Here is a 24,851-nt window from a genome sequence, read left to right on the forward strand (position 1 = left end):
CTTATATAAATAGAAAATTTACAAAGGAGAATAAAAATTATTGATTTCTGTGTGCATGCACGTATAGATACACATTCTGTATAGACATACGATTTAATCTGTATGGTCATTGTATGGCATTTTCCCCACCCTGGAAATTCCATTCACTCATATGACCTTAAAACAAATTTTAAAAGCAAGAGAGAGTTTATTTACAGAATATGGTACGACATTTTTCAGTGCTGGGCCTGGTGAATTAACAGATGCAATTCTCATTACCAGTTTGAGGTGTGTACTTAATTTCCTGTATGTTTTACTGAAAAATGTCAATCTATTGCGTTTAAATTGATTTGATTTCAGATTCCATATTTACACCTTTCTAACTGCAAACAAAAGGCCATGTCACACCATAAGTTTTTTTTTTTTTTTTAACCAGAAATCATCTGGGTGTTTTGTTTAAAAATCTGATGGCACAACAGGACCCAGAATTTGGGTTAGCATGGGTCAAGGATTCACAGTACCTGAGGCTCACTCATTATGCAATGCCTCATTCAGGGTGAAATTCCCCTGTGTACCACCTGACTCTCTACACTACTCAGGCCCTGCATAGGGCATGCATATCTGCTAGGTACTGCTGAAAGGATTTCTGCTCTGAACCTGCATAGAAAGCTATGATGGCGGCCAGTGGGGGGCGGAGCCTGGAGATTTACATTTATTATTGTTTTTTCCTTAAAGTATTGGGGGGAGGGGGATAATTATTTTGAAAAGTATTATTAGAAAAATTATAGTGTGTGTGCTACGTACAAACTTTTAAGCCACTGTAACATGGCCAAATAAAACCCAGTTTTCCCTGAAAGGCACTCTTCCCAGGGTGATGGCCCAGTTCCCCAATGCTATTTAAGTGCCTAATCCCCCTCCCCCATCCAATCTGGCATACTCTCCTTATCAGGCCTTTTGTTCAAACTTTCCAGGAAAATTCATTAGCAGACAATGACCAAGTCGGGAAAATTTCAGCCCCCAAAGTGAAAATTGTGGAAATTGTTAAGCAATTGAACTAAAAAAAAGGAGAGTGGAGCGAGTTAAGTGGAAATGCTTAGGCAACTTTAACTATAAATTTTTCTCAGTGCTCCAGCTATATATATACATACATAGAAAGCCTCCTGCTTGCATTTTGGTTGAGTCTGATTATAGGCAGGAATAAGAAGAAAAGGTTTCAGAAAGGCACATCTGAATGCAAGTTCTCAGACAACTAGCGGGTAATTGCAAGGAATGACACTTTTAGAGTCAGACTCCTAGCTACCAAGTGCAATGTTTCTTCAGCCTGCTGGGGCATGTCTATGGAAAATTATGGATGTTGGTTCCATAACAGGCCAAACTACTCAGGAAATAGGTTGGCTTGTTATGGAAGTCCAACAATCAACTCTGCATCCAAACAGCTAAGGATCTCCCTATGGGGAGGAATGGTAGGCTGCTCATCACTATCACTTCAGGATTTTGCTCACAAGGGAAAAGTACCTCTGTGCAATCAGAAGTAGTGCAAGTGGCTGTATATCCCAGGCAGTCTGCAGAGCTACTTACTGAGGAGGTTGCTTTCTGCTGGAGTGAGCCATTTGTTTCAGATTTCTCCAAAATGATATATTTAAAGGCCAAACTAGCTGGGTGGAAATGTACCTAGCAAGCACTATTTGAAAACAGGAGGCCTCTCAGAGAAGTACATATTCACAAGAATGGGACAGTTTTCACACAACAAAACATATTTCTCTTTTTGTGAACTAAATCAGTTGACCTGCTCCTAAAGGTGTCAGGGTGTACATGACATGTCTTTATGAAACACGCTTACCTTTCATGTTTACAAACTGCAGTACATGAGACTGTAACAGAGATACTCTTTTTCTTTCAGCTGCCTTTGAACAGCAGGGCTGGCAGTTATGAGTTACTGGTGAAAGGCCATGCCGAGGGCCGGCTGTTATTCTCTAACAGCACCAGCCTGTTATTTGAGCACAAGAGTATCTCTGTCTTCATCCAGACTGACAAGTCTCTATATAAACCAGGCCAAGAAGTGAAGTTTCGGGTTGTCACTGTTGATCCTGATCTCAAACCCTTCAAAACTTCTCTAAGCATATACATCCGGGTGAGTACACATTGGAAATCTAGCAATAAACTGGAATCAGCTTGACATTTGAATTTCCAGTCAAGTCATGCTCCTGAGTATGCTCACATTTAACATGCAACATGGGTTTTACTTTAGGACCCTCGAGGGAATTTGATTCAGCAATGGTTGTCAGAGAAAGGTGATTTGGGAATGGTTTCCAGAAGATTTCAATTATCAACAAGCCCTCTACTTGGAGACTGGTCAATACAAGTACAAGTCAATGTGAGTATTAACACTGTTGAATTGTATAGAAGGTAAGTTCCTCCTGCCAGACAGTGAAATTCCCCACAGTTTAAGAATGAAATCTACATTTGCAATGATGAGACAAAACAGAAACAAGTATAAGCCTTGATCCTGCAATGAGGCTGAGCCCTCTTGAAGTCAATGTGGGTCTGCCTGTACAGAGCTCATTGCAGGACTGAGGCTATAGGCTGGGATAATTAACAAAACCTAGGTAAAGGTTTTAATAGTATATGGTTTTGTAGCAAACTAGAATTCTGGACATTCTAAATTAAGGTGCATATTTCATCCTGAGCTTTGAGTTTTGGTTTTGACAGATAACGTTACAACTTAAATGTTGTTTACATTTTTTTTTAATAAATGTTCCTTCATGAAGGAAAAAAGTCATGGAAGGTTACAAGCAGACTATTCTGGTGTCTTGAGAAGAGGCACACTTAGATTTATTAATGACAGGCAAGTTTACAAAAAGTCAACACGGTATGCAGCCAGTCACTGGCTAAAGAGGCCATAGAATCAAACACTGGAGCTGTAATTTTAAAAAGGGCTGGATAGTTTTATTTCAGCAGAACCTCAGTAATTTATACTAGTGATTGGGAGAGCCATTAAAAATGACTGAGTTATGCACAAAGCAAATAAGTGAGTAATAAAGCAATGATAAGGCATCACAAAATGTGTCACTAAACTTTGGTTAGTTGGTAAGTTGTAATTTATAATAGGTTCTAACTGTTTACAATATTCCATGGGATACCAGTAAACATAATGTATATTTTGTAAATGTACATGTCATAGAGGTTAATAATGATTGCTCTAAAAGTGTACTGTTTTGTAGTCACATTTCCAAAATTTCCTCTAATATGGCTCTCAGAAATTCAGCTTCATGTTTCCTATCCAGTTTGTGCTTGCAAATTCCCATCTGGGTATGTAAATTATTGCTTGTGTACATACAAATTCAGGGCCTGCTCCAAAGCCCAATGAAGTCAATAGAAAGAATCCCATTCACCTAAATGAGTTTTGGACAGGGTGGGGGGTTGGGGGCTCAAGTTTAAAGACTGGTTTAAAAGTGCGTAATTTTAGTTTTAGTTTGCTGTTCACAAAAGTTTAGAGATTCATATAGTCCAAAGTGGGCGATAGTAGCAGTCATGGATACATTTAAGGATCTGATTCTGCAAACATTTACTACTGAGTATGGTGTTCCCTACTGTTAGTAGATCCACTGAAATCAGGATCGTAAGCACTGTTCTCGGTAGCAATGATTCCGGGTTTGGGCCTTTGGTTTGTAACTGTCTATGGGGGAGAAAATAAAAGACAAAGTTGGAAAAGCTCCTTATTGGAAAGGAAAAAAGAAAAATTCCTTAGCTTCTGTTTTGACTAGTGTGGTAGCTCTAAGAGAACAGAGGAAAAGCCATACAGGGGAGGTGAGTTCTTGTCAGATTATAAGAACTCGTTCTGCAACTGGTAAGCCACCCAACACATATTACAGGATATGAATAAATCTCAGTAAAAATGTAGTGTTCCCAAAAACCTGAAGTTTTGAAATTTAGGAATCTACAGCAAAGTTCAGGGAAAGCATATACCGCTTGGAGCTTCACACATAGGGCTTAGCATGGCACTGGATACAAACGCAATATGAAAAAGAGAATGAGATCACATATTGCTGCAGAGAGAAAATTAGGACACTATTTAGTGTCATCCCAATGACTGGCAGCAGTTCACAAAGCAAATTAGCACAAAACATATGCAACTTGCTTAGCCAAATAAGCTTTAGGGACTATATAAGCCTGAGCAAGAAGGGGAATTTCAGTGAGCCCCAAATGTCAGGTCAGTCTTGAAAGACATTGGCTGTGGCTTGGTAAAGCCTGAGCCATTTAGCTCATTGTGCTCGTATCTTGGAGACAACACAACACAAACCTCAGATTCAAGCATGTGTATTATTTTCCATAATAATTCTCTTTTCCCTTCTGGCTCTCATGCATGCTCAGATTTGAGCTTCACACTGTACAATGATAGAATATTTTGCAGCATTTCTGTGTGAGGGAGCCTATGCTCACATACTATGGAGATGTCTTATGTTGATGAAGGTCTTATGTTTTCAGAACACTAAATATCAATGAATATACTTCTGAATTTGTATAAGAGAAGGGAATTATCATACTGGATCCATCCAGTGGACTGTCTCATCCAATATTTTGTCTCTAACAGCAGCTAATAGCATATGCTTCAGAGGACTGTGCAGGAAACCCTGCAGAAGACAATGGTAGAGTAACTTGCCTCCAGGAAAAGTTTCTTCTTGACTCCATTAGTTAGGAGTTGGCTTATGCCCTGAAGCAAGAGAGTTCATTTTCCTTTCCAAAACTCTTGGGGCCAGATTCTGACCCCCTTATGCTAAGTAACACCTTGCTCCATGAAATGCTCTCATTTATTTCCATGGCATCACTCCAGGAGTAAGGTAGTAATCAAACAGAGTAAGGATATCGGAATCTGGCCTTAAAAAAAAAATCTTTATTACTATAACTCTGGATGTTCCTCTTGGGTAAAATTTTCAAAAGTGCCTAAGTCACTTAGGAGCTTAAGTCCCATTGACTTTCAGTGGAACTTAGGCTCCTAAATCTTTTGAAAATTTTACCTGTTATCCCTATAATTATAGAATCATAGACGTTAGCTTTGATAAAAACCTTTGAAGCTATCTAATTCAGGAGTTCCAAAAGGTATTCATAGTGTGGACCACATTTAAATACAGAGATTGTCTTTCTGCAGACCACTAGCAAGTGCTTCATGGATTATCAGAGGTCTGTGGAACATACCAACCCCTGCTAATGCAGGATTGGTCCCTGTACTATATTTTCTGGTGCTTTGTCCAGTTTGTTGTTAGAAGTCCCGAAATCCAAGGCATCCACAACTTTCCTTGCAGACTATTGAACAATCTGATATGTCTCACTGCTTAGGAAAATTTTGCTGTTACTCAGGCTAAATATTCTCTTTATTCTCTTGCTCATCCCCATTGTTCTTATACACTTATTTGTGCCACCCCAAATTTGTGCCACCTCTCTCTTCCTGGAGTCAACAGCTTTCACATGTAAGATGATTATCATGCTTCCCTCTGCTCCAACTCTGTCCCTGGCCAGCCAATGTCCTGCTCCCACCTGCCTCCTGTGTGGTATTGTGCCCCAAGTCAGCATGGAGCTGTGTTCCACACTATGCAGAGGGTGAACACCTTTTGTATGGCTCCCATGGAGATTCCACCCTAGTGCAATGGAACTGCACTGATTTGGCTACAGATGATGGAGGTGGATTTGCCTCAAGAAGAAGAGGTCCCTTGCGTCTAAGTGTTCAAAGAAAAAAATTGTTTTATCTATTTATATGTAAAGTTATACAAATGCACCAGCTATCCTTCCAAGCAGGGTTACACAGAACTTATGTGTACCATTAGGGAAAACTTAGTTGCTGCAGGATATAGAGATTGGCTCAAATGGTAAGATCTGAATACTGAGCATGATCAGAACTTTCCCAGAATTCTAGGGTTTCAGATTTGGGTTTTAGTTTGGCCTGTTGTACACATAAAGGCCTTTTGCAACATTCAGATCTGGATTGATATTTGGATCTGATTGGCAAGGAGCTGAGACTGGGATCCATCCCCCCACTCCAATCCCCCTGTCAGAGCAGGGCCCCCTCACACTCTGAGCCCTCTGCTGGGGCAAGGCCCGCTCATACTCTCATCTCCCTGCTGATAGTCTCAGCTCTTCACCAGCCAGCAATGCTACATCTTCCCTGGGCCTGCAGGGTCTGCCGTGGGCTGGACTGGACAAGGCCTCCTAATCTCTATGTTGTCAGTGCTACCTCTTCTCCCTGCTGGCTGCACAGACCTGTGGCCTGGGTCAGAGCTGCGTTGGACTGGCCAGCACCATATGGGTCATCTATGTGCTGAGCTGGTTCTCGATGTTCATTCAGGTGCCATTCAGCACCCTGGCCATCGATGAGACATTTTTTCCCCAGCCTGCACCCCCTACTCCCCAGGGTAGGTTTAGTCTGTCACCACCCCATACCCCACTGCTCTGGGATGGGACTGGCCAGCTAACCACCCACAAGTAGCTGCATCCTCAGTGGGCAGGTGAAAATGGAGATGCCTGCTTCCGCCTCCCTGCTGTTGGAATAATCATGGTATTGGACTAATTTCATTATTTCTGCACAGTCCATGAAATTTTGATTTTCATAGGTCCCTATTAATAGGACTCTGCATGACTGCAGGGGTTCATCCCCTAGCAGCTTCCAGTGCAGGATTGGAAGCTTTTACAGTACATCTTTAAGAGAATATATACTTCATAATTAAAAACAAAAATGATTTTTTACAAAATCATAAAATGTTACTATAAATTCACTCAGTCTAGATAGGTTTCAGAGTAACAGCCGTGTTAGTCTGTATTCGCAAAAAGAAAAGGAGTACTTGTGGCACCTTAGAGACTAACCAATTTATTTGAGCATGAGCTTTCGTAGCTACAGCTCACTTCATTGGATGCATACCGTGGAAACTGCAGCAGACATTATATACACACAGAGATCAGCTGGATAGTCAGTTGCAATGCAAAAGAAGTGGAGTTTTTTAAAAAAATGTTGCCCACTAGATGTCAGTATAACCAAGAAAAAGCCTTAATAGAAAACTAGGATAAAAGCACTGAAATCTGCATGCTTCAGGCATTGCAACAGAAAAGTCCTATGATGTTTTTTGCCCTAATACAGGGCTTTAGCATTATTTCTCCTTGACAGCAGAGACAAAATTTTAAGTGTACATTCTATTCCCACAGGGGGAAACAATATACAAATTTGTAGTATTCTGTATTCGTTTACTAATAGTGCTGACTGAAAATTTTTCAACAGTGTTTTTCTGCAGAAAATGCTTTTTTATTGAAACAGAGCTTCTGTGGGAACCTGTCAATTCTGATGAAATTTTGTTTAGAAAAAATCAAAATGAAGTGTTTGTTAAAGTTGAAACATTTCATTCCAATAAGGTCAAAACAGAACATTTCAACCATATCAAAAAAGCTTAGTTTCTATTTTTTCTAAATGAAATTTTGTCAAAATTAACACGTTCCCATGGAAATTTTTGATTTCAATTAAATGATTGAGTTTAAATTAAATGGAAGGGTAATCAAAACCAGTTAGTTAATTATGGTTTTTGATTTCTAAAGGGCAGACTTTGGGAAATTAAAGAAATTAGCTAAAGAAATCAACTAGATTGAAGAGTTCAAGGACTTAAATGTGGAGGAGGCTAGGAATTTCTTCAAATCAGTTATACAAAAACTATCTGAAAATTTGCACCCCCAGCAATAGGAAAAAATTTGTAGGGAAGAGCTCCATACCCAGCTGGATGAATAATCACCTAAAAAATTTTTAACAGGAGTAAGCAGAGTGCCTATGAGGAATGGAAAAAGGGGTTGATTCGCAAAAAAGCTACATTGTGTAGGTTACAAAATGTAGGAATAAAGTGAAAAAGGCTAGAAGTCAAGCTGAATTAACTCTTGCCAAGGAAATTAAAATAAATAGTAGTTTTTTTAGTTATGTAAATAAAAAGAGAATATGGAACGATGAGGATGGGCCATTGGGCAGTGTAGATGGGAAGGAGATTAAAGATAGTCTAGGTATGGCCCAAAACCAAGATGAATACTTTGCCTTGGTAGTCAGTAAGGATGATAATATGGAACATGTGCATTAAGGCAGTACGGCTGGTGGAATGGGTGTCTAGAAATGGAAATTAGCACATTCAAGATGGAAGAAAAACTTTCAGTTCAATGCGCTCAAATTGCGGGGTTGAGTAATTTCTATCCCAGAATACTGAAAGAACTGGTACATAAGATTGCTAGTCTGGTAGCAAGGATTTTTAATAAATCTATCTATTCATGGGTAGGACCATATGACTGGAGAATAACTAACATTGTACCTATATTTAAGAAAAAGAAGAAAAGTGACCCGGGCAATTACAGAGCCATTATTCTGACCTCAGCAGTATGCAAGGTTTTAGAATAAATTGTGAAGGAATGAATAATTAAATTCAGTGAGGTAAATGGTAAAGGTGATGTATGCAACATGGATTTACTAGAGGTAAATCATGTTAGGTTAACTTGATTTCCTTCTTTGAGAAAATAACTGATTTTTTTAGATAAGGGGACTGCATGCAGTAGATTTAATATACTTGGACTTCAGTAAAGCATTTGACACAATACCACATGGGAAATTATTAATTAAATTAGGGAAGATGGGGATCAGTACAAGCATTGTAAGGTGAATAAGGAACTGGCTAAAGGGGAGAAGGCAACGGGTTGTGCTGAAAGGTGAATTATCACATTGGAGGAAGGTTACTAGTGGAGTTCCTCAAGGATCCATCTTGGGACCAATCTAAGTCAATATTTTTATTAAAAGACCATCGCACAAAAAGTAGGAGTGTGCTAATGAAGTTTGCTCATGATACATAGTTGGGAAGCATCATCAGTACAGAGGAGGATCAGAATATTATACTGGAAGATCTGAATGACCTTGAAGACTGGAGTCACAGAAATGGGGTGAAATTCAATAGTACAAAAGTACAAAGTAATGCACTTAGGGTTTAATAATAAGAATTTCTGCCACAAGCCGGGGGCTCATCAGTTGCAGGTGGCAGTGGAGAAGAGAGACCTGGGTGTGTGGGTTGATCACAGGATGACTACAGGCCACCAGTCTGATGTGGCTGTGAAAAAGACAAATGTGATACTAGGATGTATCAGGTGAGGCATTTCCGGTAGATAGAGAAGCATTAATGCCATTGTACAAGGCACTGGTAGACCTTGTTTGGAGTACTAGGTACAATTCTGGGCATGCATGTTCAAAAAAGATTAATTTAAACTGGAACAAGAGCAGCTAGGATGATCAGGGGAATGGAGGGCCTGTCTTATGAGAGGAGACTGGAAGAGCTTGGCTTGTTTTGTCAAGCAAAAAGAAGGCTGAGAGGGGATATGGCTAAAGGACAATGTTGGCACAAGAATAAGTGGATATAAACTGGCCATGAACAAATTCAGGCTGGAAATTAGAAGATGGTTTCTAATCATCAGAGAGAGGGATGAGGTTCTGCAACAGCCTCCCAATAGGAGTTGTGGGGGCAAACAACTGAATTAGTTTTAAGGGAGAGCTGGACAGATTTATGAGTGCAATTGTATGATGACGTTGCTTATGATGGTAAGGGACAGAGTTTAGCAGTCCTGGGGCTCACTTCTGGATTATGTTTTGTGTTCCTAAACCTCATGCTTCAGGGTTTCAGTCGGCCACTGGCAGGGGTCTTAAAAGGCTTTCTCCCCCTCCCCCAGTATATTCTGGGAGGGTTTATTTTTTATCTCCTTCCTCTGAAGCATCAGGGATGGCCAGGGGTGGTGATAAGACATTGGGTAGGGATAAGGCCAGGGCTATGAGGTGTCTCTGAGTATTCTCTTAGGTGCTTGGCTGGATGGTTCTTACTCACATGCTCAGGGTCCCTAACTAATCCCTGTATGTGGGCTTGGGAAGGAACATTGTTTTTTTCCCCCATTCCCCTGCATTGTCAGGGGAATGTGTCACTTGTCAGGATTATCTGGGAATATCTCACTTAATCTTTTCCCAGTGATTGTAGGGGCCTCAGTCCCTTCTGTTGTTTGCCAGTGGCACATAACAGTCTGGTTTCCTGTGGGCTGTAATACTTTGGTCTAATTTTGGTTGCTGGGTTTAGTGTGCTGGTACTGAGTGGTGTTGGTGACCTTGATATACAGGAGGGCAGACTAGATAATCTGGTGGTCCCTTCTGGCCACAAATGCTATGAAATGGCATTTTCCAACTGAAAAAATTTTTTGAACAGCTAGGCATTCTGCTGTGTTTTGTTGTAGGCTCCTGTATGCCTGACAGTTTGTATAATTACATTAATTTGGCTTCAGTATCTGAAGCCCTTATGATAGATATTACGTTGCTGTCAAATTACTCACATTTCCCTACATTTCTTCTAAGTTTTTCATGCCAAAATCTATCTAGAAATTAATTAATCACTTAGATTTCACTTTAGTCCTGCAGTCCTGTCTTCTCTCATAGGTGTTCAGATCCTTTACCATGTCCGGTATCCTAGATGTTTCTGTGTATGTTATTAATTAGCGTTATTATTTTGTTCTAATTATCTTTGGTTAATGTTTGATTTGCATTTGATTTAGGAAAGAGGGGTGGGAGTGTGATGCCACAATAGCTACTTGAGTTAGTGGATAGTGGTCTGTGTGAAAAGACTAATCTTTATTTCCCAGCCCCATTCAGGTAGTATGGGTCAAGGATCTGTACAAGAATATGGAAGGGGAATGCCAAAACCAAAATTTAAAAAAATATAATAATCCATGTCCCATTTAAGAAGGCCTCCAAACTGATTCCACCTGGCAGAGAGCCTAGATCTCTTATTGTCATTAGGAGGCAAGCAGGCTTTCTTCCTTTCTCTTAGGTGTCAGGTTGGGGAAGGAGCATCTTATTGAAGTTCATAAGGCCCTTACCTCAGCGCCATCAAACATACAATCAGAAGAACAAAAGTCTCTAGGTCCAGATCAGGCTGGTGCCTGAGGGAATCTGCATGCTATAGCTGCCAGCATTATTGTTGTTGTTTACCACCACTGCTGCCCCTCCCCTTAACAAAAATTACCCCTTAGAATAGAGGTTTTCAGACTTCAAGACCAAGCCTACTGTATCTAAGAGTCAAAATTACTCGGTGCCCAACCTTCATGATTTTAATCAATGTAGTTCTAATGGATTCGTGTTTTGACACTATACTTTTAATTGACACTTGTACCATCGCATTGTGGGCTGCACATTCCTAGTGCTACACATACTACAGTTTGAGAATTGCTAACAGAGCAAAGCTCACATGTACTTGACTTCTCTTCCTCCTTCCCTCTTACTATCACACTCTCCTTACATCTTATCTCAAATTAGATTATAAATTCTCAGGACATTTACTAAGTGTTATCACATAATGGTTTCTGAGATACAACAATTGTTACTCCGAGCAGGATTATAACTGTGGTAATTCAGTTTTTACTTTTGGTAAATGCTAAGTTTTAAATGGTGACCAGAGCACCAGAAGATTGGAGAAAGGCAAATGTTACACTGATTTAAAAAAAAAGAATGTTTGGCATTTATTTCCCCACAATTCTAACTTCTATCTCAAGGAAAACAATGGAATACAAACATGAACAGTAGTAAGAAGCATGAATTAAAAAAAACAACCAAATTTTTATGGGAACAGAATAAAAATTTAGTGGAAAGCCATAGATGTAATATTTTGATATCAGCAAAGCATTTGAAATACTGTCTTATGAAATCATGTTCTCACTTATTTCAGCCTAAATAAGATATGCACTCTATAATAGATAGAAAACGAGCTGTGGGACCACAAAATAAGGATTAGGATAAACAGCAAAATACTGAATTGAAAGGAGGTGATTAGCAGGGAACTGTAGAGTTCTGTGTTAGGTCCTGTCCTATTAAATAAGATATGAATGAACTAGAAGAGTGAGCAGACATAATATTAATGACATTTGGAGTTATTACTGACTTGAAAGGAGATGCAGACACTACAGATAATAGAAAAGGACCTACTAATATTTAGAAACAAATTGTAAACTGTAAAGTGCTATTTCCCTACCCCAATCCAAACATCTCAGCCCTCCTGAGTCTGGTTTAACACAGCTACTACAGTCTCAAAGTAAAGTCACCACTACTATACTCTGGTGCACAACATGCAGAGTGAAATCCTGACACCATTGAAATCAGTGTCAAAACTCCCATTGATTTCAGAGGAGCCAGGATTTAACCCACAGTAATTACAGGAAACCCTTCCAGCCTGAATCTTTTCCTTAGGATTCCACAGAGAATGCCTTACCAGTAAACAGATCTCTTCTAATCCCTAGCTTCTTCTATCCGAGGGGTATACCCTTGTATCAGGTAGGCTAGCATCAGCTGCAGCAGTCAGCTCTACTTTATTTAATCTCTCTTTAGCCAGGTCATTACTTGCTAACACTGCCAGCCTATTGCAGGCAGAGAATAACAAAATGGAATTCAACTTTGAATTATATTTCTCCACATGTTTCAGCTTGCATGTTTTCCAGCAAAACACAGCTATGCAATGAAGAAGGAAAAATCTGGAAAGTTGTAATGCTGAAAGAGAAGTAGGGGTGACAGTTGGTAGTGCATCACTACTATGATTGTTTTGTTATTTATTTATATTATAATAGAGCTTAGAATCGAGGGCCCCATTGTTCAAGGCACACTATAAATATATGTCAAAAGAGACAGTCCTTGCCATGAACAATTTACAAGATATGAGCCTGGAATATGGTATGGTAGGAAAAAAAAAGCCAATGTAGTTTTGGGTTGCATGCACAAAGCAAGCAGTTTTGGGTCAGGGAAGAAATAATTTCTCTCTGTAGCCATGCTGAGAGTACACCTGGAATATTGTGTTTATTTTTGTACATCTGATTACTAGAAACAAATTAAATGGGAAGGAATTCAAAGAAGAGTTAAAAATATCCCTAGTGGGCTGGATGGAATCCTTTAGTCAGTAGGTTTAGAGTTGGAAAGAAGGATTATACTTGCATTTACTAAGTAATATATATTTAAAGGGCATAAACATCAAAAAGGAATAGGAATTATTTAGCATAGTTTAAGGCGTTTTAGCTAGGAGTATGGTAGTGAGATTCAGAGAAAATGGATGTGATTATGAGGAAAATTTCCTGACAGTAAGATTTATTAGTTTACGAAATAGTTTCCTAAGGAAAGTGATGGAAGTCCCTTTGCATGGCATATTTAAAACTAGATTGGACAAATCACTAGTAAATGCACACTAGGGAACAATCCACTTTGACAGACAGATGGACTAGATGACCTAGTAGGGTCTTTTTCATTCCATGATTCTATGAATCTTTGACTTTTTGATATTGCTGCCAGGGAAGTTGTCAACTTAAAGAAATTGCTGCCAAAGGCTCTAAACTCACTTTAATCTCTGTCTTCTGCTGCTAGCGGGGACAAGTAACTCTTTCAATCCCAGACTGGTGCATTGGGGTGCACAGAAAACTTATTTCAAGAAGGAAAATACCTCCCCTTTCCTGGCTTTAAAAGCAGTGAACTGCTAATGCTTAGCTCAGCAAAATGGACTGTGTATGGGTAAAATTTAATTTAATTCCTAGAATAGGTTTACGTCTTTAATAAGCATCGGGCATACAGTAAAATGCAGTATCTGTCATTTCTTTAAGATACCTAATACTGTGGAAATTGCAGGCCGTGATACATACATGGAGTGTTAGGGCATGGCTACACTTCCTTTTCAAACATACATGGAGTGTTAGGGCCTGGCTACACTTGCAGAGGTAGAGCGCTTTGAGGTAAGCCAGCCTTCGGAGAGCATGGTAGGGAAAGCACTGCAGTCTGTCCACACTGACAGCTTCAAGTGCACTGGCGTAGCCACATTTGCGGCACTTGCAGCGGCATTGGGAGTGGTGCATTGTGGGCAGCTATCCCAGCATGCGAGTGACTGCAACATGCTTTTCAAATGGGGGAGGTGGGGTGGAGTGTGACAGAGAGTGTGTTGTGTGTATGTGAGGGGAGAGAGAATGGGTTTTTGGGGGGCTGAGAGCATGTCAGCATGGTGTCTTGTAAGTTCAAACAGCAGCAAACCCCCCTCACTCCCTCGCCTCTCTCTTTCACACACAGCATTCCACACTAATGGCTTGCTTTGTCTCTGAGCAGATAAGCAGCTGGCTGTCAGAAACGGTGCTTTCAAAGGGCATATCTGCATTCCTGCAGTGATTCAAAAACAATGACAAGAGTGGCCACTTGACTTAATGGGATTATGGGACATTTCTGGAGGCTGATCAGAGCGCAGTAATGCAGCACCTCATTCACACTGGCACCACGGCTCTCCAGTGGGGGCGCAGCAAACGTTATTCCACTCGCCGAGGTGGAGTACCAGCACCGCTGTAGCCGCGGAGTCAGAGCGATCTACGTCCCTTGCCAGTGTGGACGGGTAGTGAGCTAGTGCGCCCGGGGCTCCTTTATTGCGCTGTAACTTGCAAGTGTAGCCAAGTCCTTAGTAAGGTATAAGGCAGCTATTCCACTGGTCATTGCTTTCAGATTGATTGTTCAGAATTCAGACAATCTGAGTTTACCTTGTGCTAGAGATAACTCGCTAGGAAAAGTAAGTATTTATATATAAAGATACATCAGAAGCTTGCTCCTTCTGGGGCTTGGCTTTATTAACAAAGAAATTAACAATAAGATAACATAATTTCACCTGGAATCTATTAAGCAGTAGGGATGTAAGACCTTTAAATCAGGCCCCTTCCACCCAGCCCAGCTCAGACTTTCGACTGGACTCTCCACTTTACTGGAGTCCTGTAAATTGTTAGGGGTGAGCCTTTTAATTCTCCCCTCCCCTGCCCTACTTAGCATTTGAGACTTTTAGGGGCGGCCACTCCGTTGTGGCCCAATATCTTCGCTCATATTCTATCAGACAGTGAGGATTTAATGAACTACTTCTAGGTGAATGCAGGAACTCATATAGTTGTTGGGACCACAGCTCCATTCAGTCCAGATCTGACCTTCCCTTCTAGATTCCACCAAATGACAAGGGCTGTGGAATCCATTCAGATAGGCTCCAACTCCCACTAAGCTTCAGAATCTTTGAGACTGACTCTTGAGATTTCATATAAGGCAACAACATTCTCTTGAAATCTTACTTCAAAGCCATCAAAGCCAAGCCGTGGACAATTAGTTGGACAGAACAAATACCTACATTTGTTTTACATTTTCAGATGATCTCTGGCATTACAAGTGTATATTAACCAATGGCTTGTTGGTATACTTTTGCTTCAGATAAGACAAATTAGGAATATTTCATTCCACACATCATGTTTTAAGCCTCTTTTCCACAATAGCATCTGTTTATTGGCTCTGGAAAGCCGAATGATCAGTGAGATCCAGGATACAAGACATATTAACTTAGCAATTGTCTTAATGTTTCTTTAACTGATCTGTTGTTTATCATCAGAGAATGCTTATTAATATATCCCATATGGTTTAGAAAGGAGCAAACAGAAATATGAGTGATTAATGCATCTGTCTTGAAAGAAAGTTTAATCATGTTATTCCACGTGTTTGTTTGCAGGTCATCCTGAACTTTATAGACTGTAAGTCACCGTCAGTAAATCAGCAGTCAGACCATTGCAATGTTGGCAGTGTCTTTTAGCGTAACAATGCACAAGTTAAAAGTTCCATCAAGGGTTATGTGCGCAAAGAGGCAACGGACATTGTACTATCAGCTGCAATTACTTTCATTTTAGATTAAGAGAACAATAGAATAAATGAAATAAAAAGTAAAGTCTCAGAGGGAGAGCACAGATTGTGTGTCTCTTTGGACAGTCTGCCCTAGTCTCTGAGAACAAAAATGGCTTTTGATTTCTAAATACCAGAATAGAAGTTTAAAAGTGCAGTGCACAGAAAACCGAAACATTACAGTCACATAGCTAAATGTGCCACATAAGGGTTACTTTTTTAAACTGTGATCCTGGAGAAAATCAGGAAGCAACAGAAGGAATTAGAAAGATGGAAAATAGAAAGGAGAGGCCTTGAGCAATTTTATATATTGTACAGAAAACTTAGTTCTTCCATCCATTTGTTTTAATCCAATAAACAAAAGTAACTGAGCTAAGTTCAGCCCTGATGTATCTCCGTTGAAGCCAGTGGAGATGTAAAATGATACTGGTCTATTTAGTAAAGTGCTTTGCGATCTAAAATATGAACAGTGCTATATAAGAGCTAAGTATTATTATTTATTGAGGAAACTAAGCAGTTCAGGACACACAGGGCTAATAGAATCTTGCAGATTTACTGAGTTAATGAAGAACTTTAAGATTACTTGAATACCTCTGCTCTCTTGTCTTAGATTTAGATTATAAACTCTTTGGGGCAGGGATCATCTTTTCATTGTGTGTATTTACAACGTCTAGCATAATGGAGCTTGTGATCCTTGACTGGTGGTCTCTCTATGGTAAATAAATAAATAATACTTATCTTCACTGACATAAATCAATATCTGGTTCTATGTTATGTCATTATTTAAAATGACACAATTTCAGTGACTTTAACTTAACTTGTAGGCTGAAATCTTGCTTTTTTTGACTTGAATGAGTGTGGGACTGGGCTAGAGTAGATATAATGAACCAAATAATCTAAGCACAATTTTATATACTTTGTTTTGTTTTTCTATAGGATCAAACTCATTATCAAAGATTTACTGTGATGGAATATGGTAAGTGTGGTCCATGTGCACTCAGAGACAGAAAATTGTAATCCTTCTTTTCTGGGAATGGGAAAGTATTGTATTGTGTCAAGATGACAACGGTGCTCAAATACTACATTGATGGGTGTCTTTTTTTAAGTGCACATCACAATAATTCCCATACTTCAAATTGATTCCTGTGGAAGAGTGTCATTCTATTCTTCAGGTATCAATATCTGGCATTAAACACTTGGAGATAAACAATTACTTGGTGACATAGGAACATGAAACCCCACTTGCATCTCCTACCTCTCTGAAACTGACCCACAACTTGCAGGATCAGGATGTCATTTAGTAGTTTAATCAATGATATTTTGGATAAAAATTGGAAAAGTGGTAGAAAAAATAGTGAGGACTTCAGTTTGCCAGTATCTCACCAACAGCAATTAGAGGATATAGATTGTGTGGGATGTTCCCTGCTTATCTGAATGCATGATTCCTGCTCTGTGCTGTGAACAAAGGCAATAACTCCAGCTGAAGTCACTGCTAATATGCCGCGAGGAGGCATTCTTAACTTTGAAATGATGATCAGTGTGAACTGAACTAGAGCAAATGAAACCCTATCATCTGTGTAGTCTTTTAAGTTCACTGATAGTACTGTAAAGACTGAATTGATGAGTAGTTTTTTTTTTCAGGTCTGACCTGAGAGAGAAAGGAATGATACCTTAGTTCTCAGTCCTGAAAGTGTCTCTGCACAAATGGACCTCCATGTCTGCTTGGAGACTTATCAAAGTCAGTTTGGCTCTGTATGGGTGCAGCAGTCGGTGTGGGGTTCTCAGTGCAGGATCAGCCTTAGATGCATACCAATTTTGGTTCAATATACGTGTCCTACCTGATGTCCTTTAGGAAGCTGTAGTAATGCAATCTGTATTACAGTGAAATCACTCGTCCATCAGACTGATGGGAGAATCCATCATCATTACACTGAAATACCCCTATTACTTAAAAAATTGATACTTGCTCTCCTGAGTATGAATTTAATACTTCTGATATGTTTTAATGTTAGCTTTTGATTTTTTTGTAGTGTTACCAAAATTTGAAGTTACTCTTACAACATCATTATATTATCCTTTGAAAGACAAGGACTTTACTGGTATTGTCACTGCAAAGTAAGTAAATCATAAATTTACACAACTCTCTCACTCGATTAATATAATTCATATATATTCATGTTACTTTATGTTATAAAGTAGTTATAAAGTTATAAATCAATCATAATATGGATTTTAAAAGGTGACAAATGAGTGTTTCATCCCATTTCTAATTTAGATATTATTATTTATTGAACATGAGAGTGTGCTTAGTGTGACACAAACATGGTGTATGACCAGAGAATTTAGAATCTACTTTTAAAAATGGCAGATTACTTCTCCTAAAGTGGTGGGAAAAGGAGATTAAAGGAGGAATAATATTCACGTATAGCTCCATTTTATTTGAAACAGTTCAGTCTGGATTTCAAGAGAACTGAAATTGCAAGTGATCAGGGAGGAACTGAAATGTAATAAACATTTGTAAAGCATTTTGAAATTCTTAGATGCATGTTGCTACAGTAGTGCTAGGTATTGTCACTATTAAAGGTTTATAAATATTTGTTAATTGCAGCTGATTCTCTTTCATTTGCTTTAGAGCATTTAGCAGTGTTTGTTGTTGTTATTCATTATTTTAAATCTGTTACAGTCCACTGTTCGACAGCCCAGGACAGTTATGCACTGTGACAGGCTCTTTCACTGATCTGTGATAGTGTCACTGGGCTGGGAGTGAAAATAAGATCTAGTCCTCCCATCCCTCTCAAAAACCCTCATACCAAAACATCCCAAATAGAGTTTTCTGTAATTCCCAAAGGCAGATGAACTAGAGAGTCCATGAAGTTTACAAGGGACTTTGCTGTTGCCAATCTATGTTAAATGGAAGACACTCACATACTATGGAGATGAGTGGACTTAGAAACCCATAAGATAGATGGCTAAGATACTTTGATGTCTAGAATTTGCCAGTGTGAGTTGGGGTTCAGTGTTATGTATATAGGTTTACTTAACTCTTCCATTTAACCGTGATAGAATGGTTACAGTTGTGACTGATGGTTGCAAGGCAGTCAGTTTTGGATGTCAGAGGATTCTGTGAATTTGAATCCCTTGCAATTCTGAAGTTTTATTGGTCCTAGCTGTATACTGGGCATGGCTTTCCCCCAGTGATATTTTTATGATAATTCAAGTATACTGTCTGGATAAAAAAGCATTGAGATTTACACTGTCTTCAGATTTGTCAGTTTCTTTTTATCATCTTTGTAATATTACCAGATTGAGATATGAAAGACACAGGGATAGAATCATAGAATATCAGGGTTGGAAGGGACCTCAGGAGGTCATCTAGTTCAACCCCCTGCTCAAAGCAGGACCAAACCCCAACTAAATCATCCCAGCCAGGGCTTTGTCAAGCCTGACCTTAAAAATATCTAAGGAAGGAGATTCCGCCACCTCCCTAGGTAACGCATACCAGTGTTTCACCACCCTCCTAGTGAAAAAGTTTTTCCTAATATCCAAACTACCTCTCCCACTGCAACTTGAGACCATTACTCCTTGTTCTGTCATCAGCTACCACTGAGAACAGTCTAGATCCATCCTCTTTGGAACCCCCTTTCAGGTAGTTGAAAGCAGCTATCAAATCCCCCCTCATTCTTCTCTTCCGCAGACTAAACAATCCCAGTTCCCTCATCCTTTCCTCATAAGTCATGTGCTTCAGCCCCTTAATCATTTTTGTTGCCCTCCGCTGGATGTTTTCCAATTTTTCCACATCCTTCTTGTAGTGTGGGGCCCAAAACTGGACACAGTACTCCAGATGAGGCCTCACCAAGGTCGAATAGAGGGGAACGATCACATCCCTCGATCTGCTGGCAATGCCCCTACGTACACATCCCAAAATGTCATTGGCCTTCTTGGCAACAAGGGCACACTGTTGACTCATATCCAGCTTCTTGTCCACTGTAACCCCTAGGTCCTTTTCTGCAGAACTGCTGCCAAGCCATTCGGTCCCTAGTCTGTAGCGGTGCATTGGATTCTTCCGTCCTAAGTGCAGGACTCTGCACTTGTCCTTGTTGAACCTCATCAGATTACTTTTGGCCCAATCCTCTAATTTGTCTAGGTCCCTCTGTATCCTATCCCTACCCTCCAGCGTATCTACCTCTCCTCCCAGTTTAGTGTCATCTGCAAACTTGCTGAGGGTGCAGTCCACACCATCCTCCAGATCATTTATAAAGATATTGAACAAAACCGGCCTGAGGACCGACACTTGGGGCACTCCACTTGATACCGGCTGCCAACTAGACATGGAGCCATTGATCATTTCCCTTTGAGCCTGACAATCTAGCCAACTTTCTCTCCACCTTATAGTCCATTCATCCAATCCATACTACTTTAACTTGCTGGCAAGAATACTGTGGGAGACCATGTCAAAAGCTTTGCTAAAGTCAAGAAACAACACATCCACTGCTTTCCCCTCATCCACAGAGCTAGTTATCTCGTCAGAGAAGGCAATTAGATTAGTTAGGCATGGTGTTGCCCAATGACTTTGTCATTTCAAGGCTTGATTATAGCGAAGGGTACATTTATGTTACGGAGGTCTCTTTGGAAGTCACGGAATCTGTGCAGGGCTGTGGAGCTGGCAGCCAGCTCTGGCAGGGCTCCAACGGCAGGCAACAGCAGCAACAGGGGGCCCCCTGCAATGTTCCAGCGACAGGAACAGACTCCTGAGGGGGCCCTCCTCAGGGTTTCAGCCACGAGTGACAGTCTTGCGAGGGGGATGCTTTGGGCAAGCAGCTGGGGGTGTCCCGTTTTCTCTTTGGGAAATATGGTCACCCTGCAGTTCCCAGCTGCTGTGGGCAGAGGCCCTCCTCCCACCCCCCAACAGCTTCCAGTTTCCACAGTGGTGGGGGAAACCAGGGAGCCTCAGCAGTAGAAGTCACAGAGAGGTCATGGCTTCCGTGAATTTTTGTTTATTTCTTGTGACCTGTCTGTGACTTTAACTAAAAATAATCATGACAAAATCTTAGCCTTAATAATAGCTGATTAATGTAACTTGTATTTTTAGGTCTTCCAGCCTGTCCTCTAAAAAGACTGCAGTTGCTGCAGACTGTTGTGAAAGTTTTTCCTGGAATTAGGATATTTGATGATATTTTCCCAGCGTCTCTGTTTTAAAATCTCTGTAACAGTTGCCAGTGTAATTCCTTATTGATTGTACAATACTAAAAGTGCTTACTTGCAGGCTTACTAACAATATTGGCCCAGAGTCACTCTTTGATTTGCTCTTTTTAATTTCCCTTGCTGTTGTTTGAGGTCTGAGTCTGATGAGCTATTGTTTTTTCTTAAACATAATCTGGAAGCATTTGTGGAAAAGCAGTTTAGTATCTGTGCTTCACGATAATTGAGCTAAGCTTCCCAATGACATTCAAAAACCTGAATTTGTTCTAGCTTTCAGATTAAAATTGAAAAGACTTGTTTACTGTTTTTAATTATGTTTGCCTGGGGACTTTTTTGGAAGAATGCTAGATCAATTTATTACTTTATGGTTACTTTTCCAGGCATATTTTATAAATTGGGGTCTCCATCTGTATTAGCTCCATCTAGTAAGATTAGTGCAATCCTCAAAGGGCACACAAGATCCTCCCTCACAGCCTTTAAACTCTACTGCACTAAAATTGTGCAACATTCACATTTTGTTCAATAGAATTTTAAAAGTTTGACATTTTCATATTTCTTGTGGGTTAATGTCATAATTATTATGAAATGATAAAATGTAAAAAGTCTGACCAGTTATTGTTTTTCTGTAGTTATTTTGATGTTGATTGATCTCAGATTGTCCAGCACCTTGCTATGTATGAATAGTGTTTTATAATAATAATGGACTTCCAAGTGGCTGTGGGGGAAAAGGGCAGTACTTTCCACTTCTGTGCACATCCCCCACTCACAATCTGGGGGCTCATGCCCTTGATGAATTTCAACTGATGCCAGCTTTAAAAGCTTCTAATCATTTCAAAGTACAAATGTGCTGTAGTTTTATTTAATGCCCTCAGGTACATTTTTTTCTTTATTCTTCGGTCTTGTACATTCTTCAGAAATCCAAAGCCATGTGATAATGGTTCATATGATCTCTCTTGTCATGTTTCAGGTATACTTATGGAAAGCCAGTGAGAGGAAGTGTAACAGTCACTTGCATTCCTGTGTCCTATTGGGGGAGCAAGAAAAATGTTACTAAAACATTGGAGGTGAGTCTTTGTTGACAATTTGTAGAGTCCTTATGAACGTAAGAACTTTGCTTCTGCATCCACTTCACTGCCAAGATGAACTATTGGAATAAACCCTCATCAGCAATTATCAACACACATTCTGTCCCCACTGGGAATCCCTTCTCCTGTTGCCTCCTATTGTGTTGCTCACACACTGCTCTTTGTTGATTCTCCTGTTCTTTTTCTCATCAACCACTCCAGGCCTTTTTTTATATCGCCCTCTGTACTTGAAGCATCTTTCCTGACCCTGAGCCAATCATCCACATTCTCCTTCACACCTTTCATCTAAAGTCATTTCTTCCTGTTACTCTTCCATTGCTGGTCCCCATACCTGCCTGTTTTTCTCCCAACATTTTAATGCATTCAATAAATTGAAAAGAAAAAGCCAACAGAAACTCCCTCACCCTTATATGGGACTAACAAGATGTATGTATCTTGTCTCAATTATGTTATGTGCAGCAGCCAGCACATTGGGGCCACAGTCATAATCGTACAACTGGGTACTACCATCATACAGATATTAATAACTAATAAGCATATCCCACAGTCTTTCACCATTGTAACCTTTGTCATTCTGTTAATCTCTGCTCATAGAATCATACAATATCAGGGTTGGAAGGGACCTCAGGAGGTCATCTAGTCCAACCCCCTGCTCAAAGCAGGACCAATCCCCAATTTTTGCCCCAGATCCCAAATGGCCCTCTCAAGGATTGAACTCACAACCCTGGGTTTAGCAGGCCAATGCTCAAACCACTGAGCTATCCCTCCCCCCTCACTTTTTGTTTACTATAATCTCTCACTATGCTATGTCTCAGTAGGTGCTCAGCACTTTATTCATAGATTTTAAGGCAAGAAGGGACCATTATGATAATCTAGCCTGACCTCTTGTATAACATGGGCCAAGTATTTGACCTAGTAATTCTTGCATCAGGCCCATATCTTGTGGCTGAGCTGGTCATATATTTTAGAAAGACATCCAATCTTGATTTAAAGACTTCAAGTGATGGAGAATTAACCACATCCTTTTACAGGATCATATTCTCCAGTTCTAAGCTTCTTGGGCAGGGACTTGTCATTTGTGTTTCACTATAGAACACATTGCACTAATAATCTGGCAGTGAATATTCATGAATATTGAATAATGAATATTATTGATAATGAATATTCATAATAAAACATCAAAATTTGCCAGGATCAGACCCTACTGTCTCTTACAGTTAAAAGGCTTTTATTGTTGAAACAAGAATGATGATTACCAAAACAACGTGTTAATATCTTAATTCATGAACTGTAATTGTAGTTTTTTATTGAGGGTACTATCCAATTTAACTAGAAATAATGGATAAAAAAAGTTGTTCTGATTTTAAGTGCTTTGAGTTTTGATGACTCCATCGGAAAAAATCCAGTCAAACAAATTAAGATCTTTGTTTTCTCGTTATAGATAAATGGATCTGTGAACTTCACTTTTAATTACTTAGAGTTTGAAAACTTATCTACTGTCCAACATGCACGGTATCAGCGTGATATAGTTTACAGAGGGCCAACAGAAATTATAGCTGTAGTTACAGAATCACTTACAGGTATGTTACTTACTATGTGATGTTGCTATAGAAAACAAATGATCGAGCCATATCCTAGCAGTTTGTTTATATGCAGAAGGGCTCGAAAAGCTGTACTCTTCAAATCATGGGAGAGAGTAGGGAGGATGGCAAATGTGTGGAATGGAGCAGTGTAACTCATGGAAGTACTGTGCAGCATCAGGGATCTGGTGCTGAGGGAAAGGGTACCAGTGCGTATGCCTGAATTGTCAGAGCACTGGAGTCCCCAGTGGGAAGGATAGTGACAACAGTAGAAATGGAGGTGATTGGAATTAATATTTTAAATAAAGAGAGTTTTCTCAGTATCGTGAAGAGCTGGGAGAAGCCTTTCAGAAGGATTATACATGAAATCATGTCTTTTGAACACTCATGATTACTCCAACAGGAATCACGCAGAATGCAAGCACCACTGTATTTCCAAAGCAGAATGACTACATCATTGACTTTTCTGACTATGCTGGAGCTCTAAAGCCTTCTCTGAACTTCACAGCTACTGTAAGTTCTTCTATTTAATTATGGTTTGTTCATCAAGATAGTTCTTGTGTAAGAAAAATAATCAGTGTTCCTTTTATGGTTCTGCTTAGCTAAAAATGTCTGCTGAGTGCTAGGGGGAATTTACAAATTTATTCTAAGGACACCTCTTATTTCATTGTATTCATGCCAGCAATTTTAGCATGAGTGTCATTTGCACTAGAAAATTATAAAATAATAGGAAATGTTGTAGAATGGACATTGCCTCAGGTACGTGGAATATATTTGGAGATGGTTGGTGAGGGCTCTTGAGGAAAAGAAATTTTTCACAGAGTCTTCAGGATTTGCATCAGGGCTGATTATTTTCCATTTTGATACCTATTTTTGTTCAGTCAGAACACTCTATAGCTAGTCTGGATTTTTTAAATAACTCTGTTAGCTAATGAATCTCGTGTTTTTACTAACATACGCTTATTACTTAGCTGTTTTATAGAATCTTATAAAACTTATTTATCCAAACACCTCCTTATGTAAAAACCTCCTGGTTTCTGAAATTGGGCTATGTCCTTTGTGTTTTTCTTTTTATCTAAAGCCCTGTCATCTAACTAAATCTCATGTTCCCAATTCTAGACAGATAAAAGGATTTCTACTCTATGACAATGTCAGCATTTAACAGGCAACCACAATTGCACCATATGAAAGGGAAATACTTTAAAGCTTGTTGAAATGAGCCAAGTGAATTTTTTTTTTGCTGAAGCTGTGTAAAACTTGGATCCAGATAGA

General features: G+C 39.6%; 1 protein-coding gene and 1 long non-coding RNA gene across 3 annotated transcripts in view; one reads left to right on the plus strand and one right to left on the minus strand.

Annotated features, from left to right (window-relative positions):
* Positions 1-12,325, minus strand: part of LOC142071525 (uncharacterized) — a 44,875-nt gene extending 32,550 nt beyond the window's left edge. The window contains exon 1 of the long non-coding RNA XR_012667596.1: positions 12,270-12,325. This is a non-coding gene — a long non-coding RNA (uncharacterized LOC142071525). The remainder of the gene's footprint in view (positions 1-12,269) is intronic.
* CD109 (CD109 molecule) overlaps positions 1-24,851 on the plus strand; it is a 132,557-nt gene that overhangs the window by 44,774 nt on the left and 62,932 nt on the right. For both annotated transcript variants that reach the window (XM_048845914.2, XM_048845915.2), the window contains 7 exons: positions 1,880-2,110; positions 2,228-2,353; positions 16,652-16,691; positions 17,746-17,830; positions 21,882-21,978; positions 23,441-23,579; positions 23,983-24,092. In XM_048845914.2, coding sequence (XP_048701871.2) covers positions 1,880-2,110; positions 2,228-2,353; positions 16,652-16,691; positions 17,746-17,830; positions 21,882-21,978; positions 23,441-23,579; positions 23,983-24,092 — 828 coding nt within the window. The remainder of the gene's footprint in view (positions 1-1,879; positions 2,111-2,227; positions 2,354-16,651; positions 16,692-17,745; positions 17,831-21,881; positions 21,979-23,440; positions 23,580-23,982; positions 24,093-24,851) is intronic.

This window comes from Caretta caretta, chromosome 3, assembly GCF_965140235.1.
Source record: "Caretta caretta isolate rCarCar2 chromosome 3, rCarCar1.hap1, whole genome shotgun sequence".
NCBI lineage: Eukaryota > Metazoa > Chordata > Testudines > Cheloniidae > Caretta > Caretta caretta.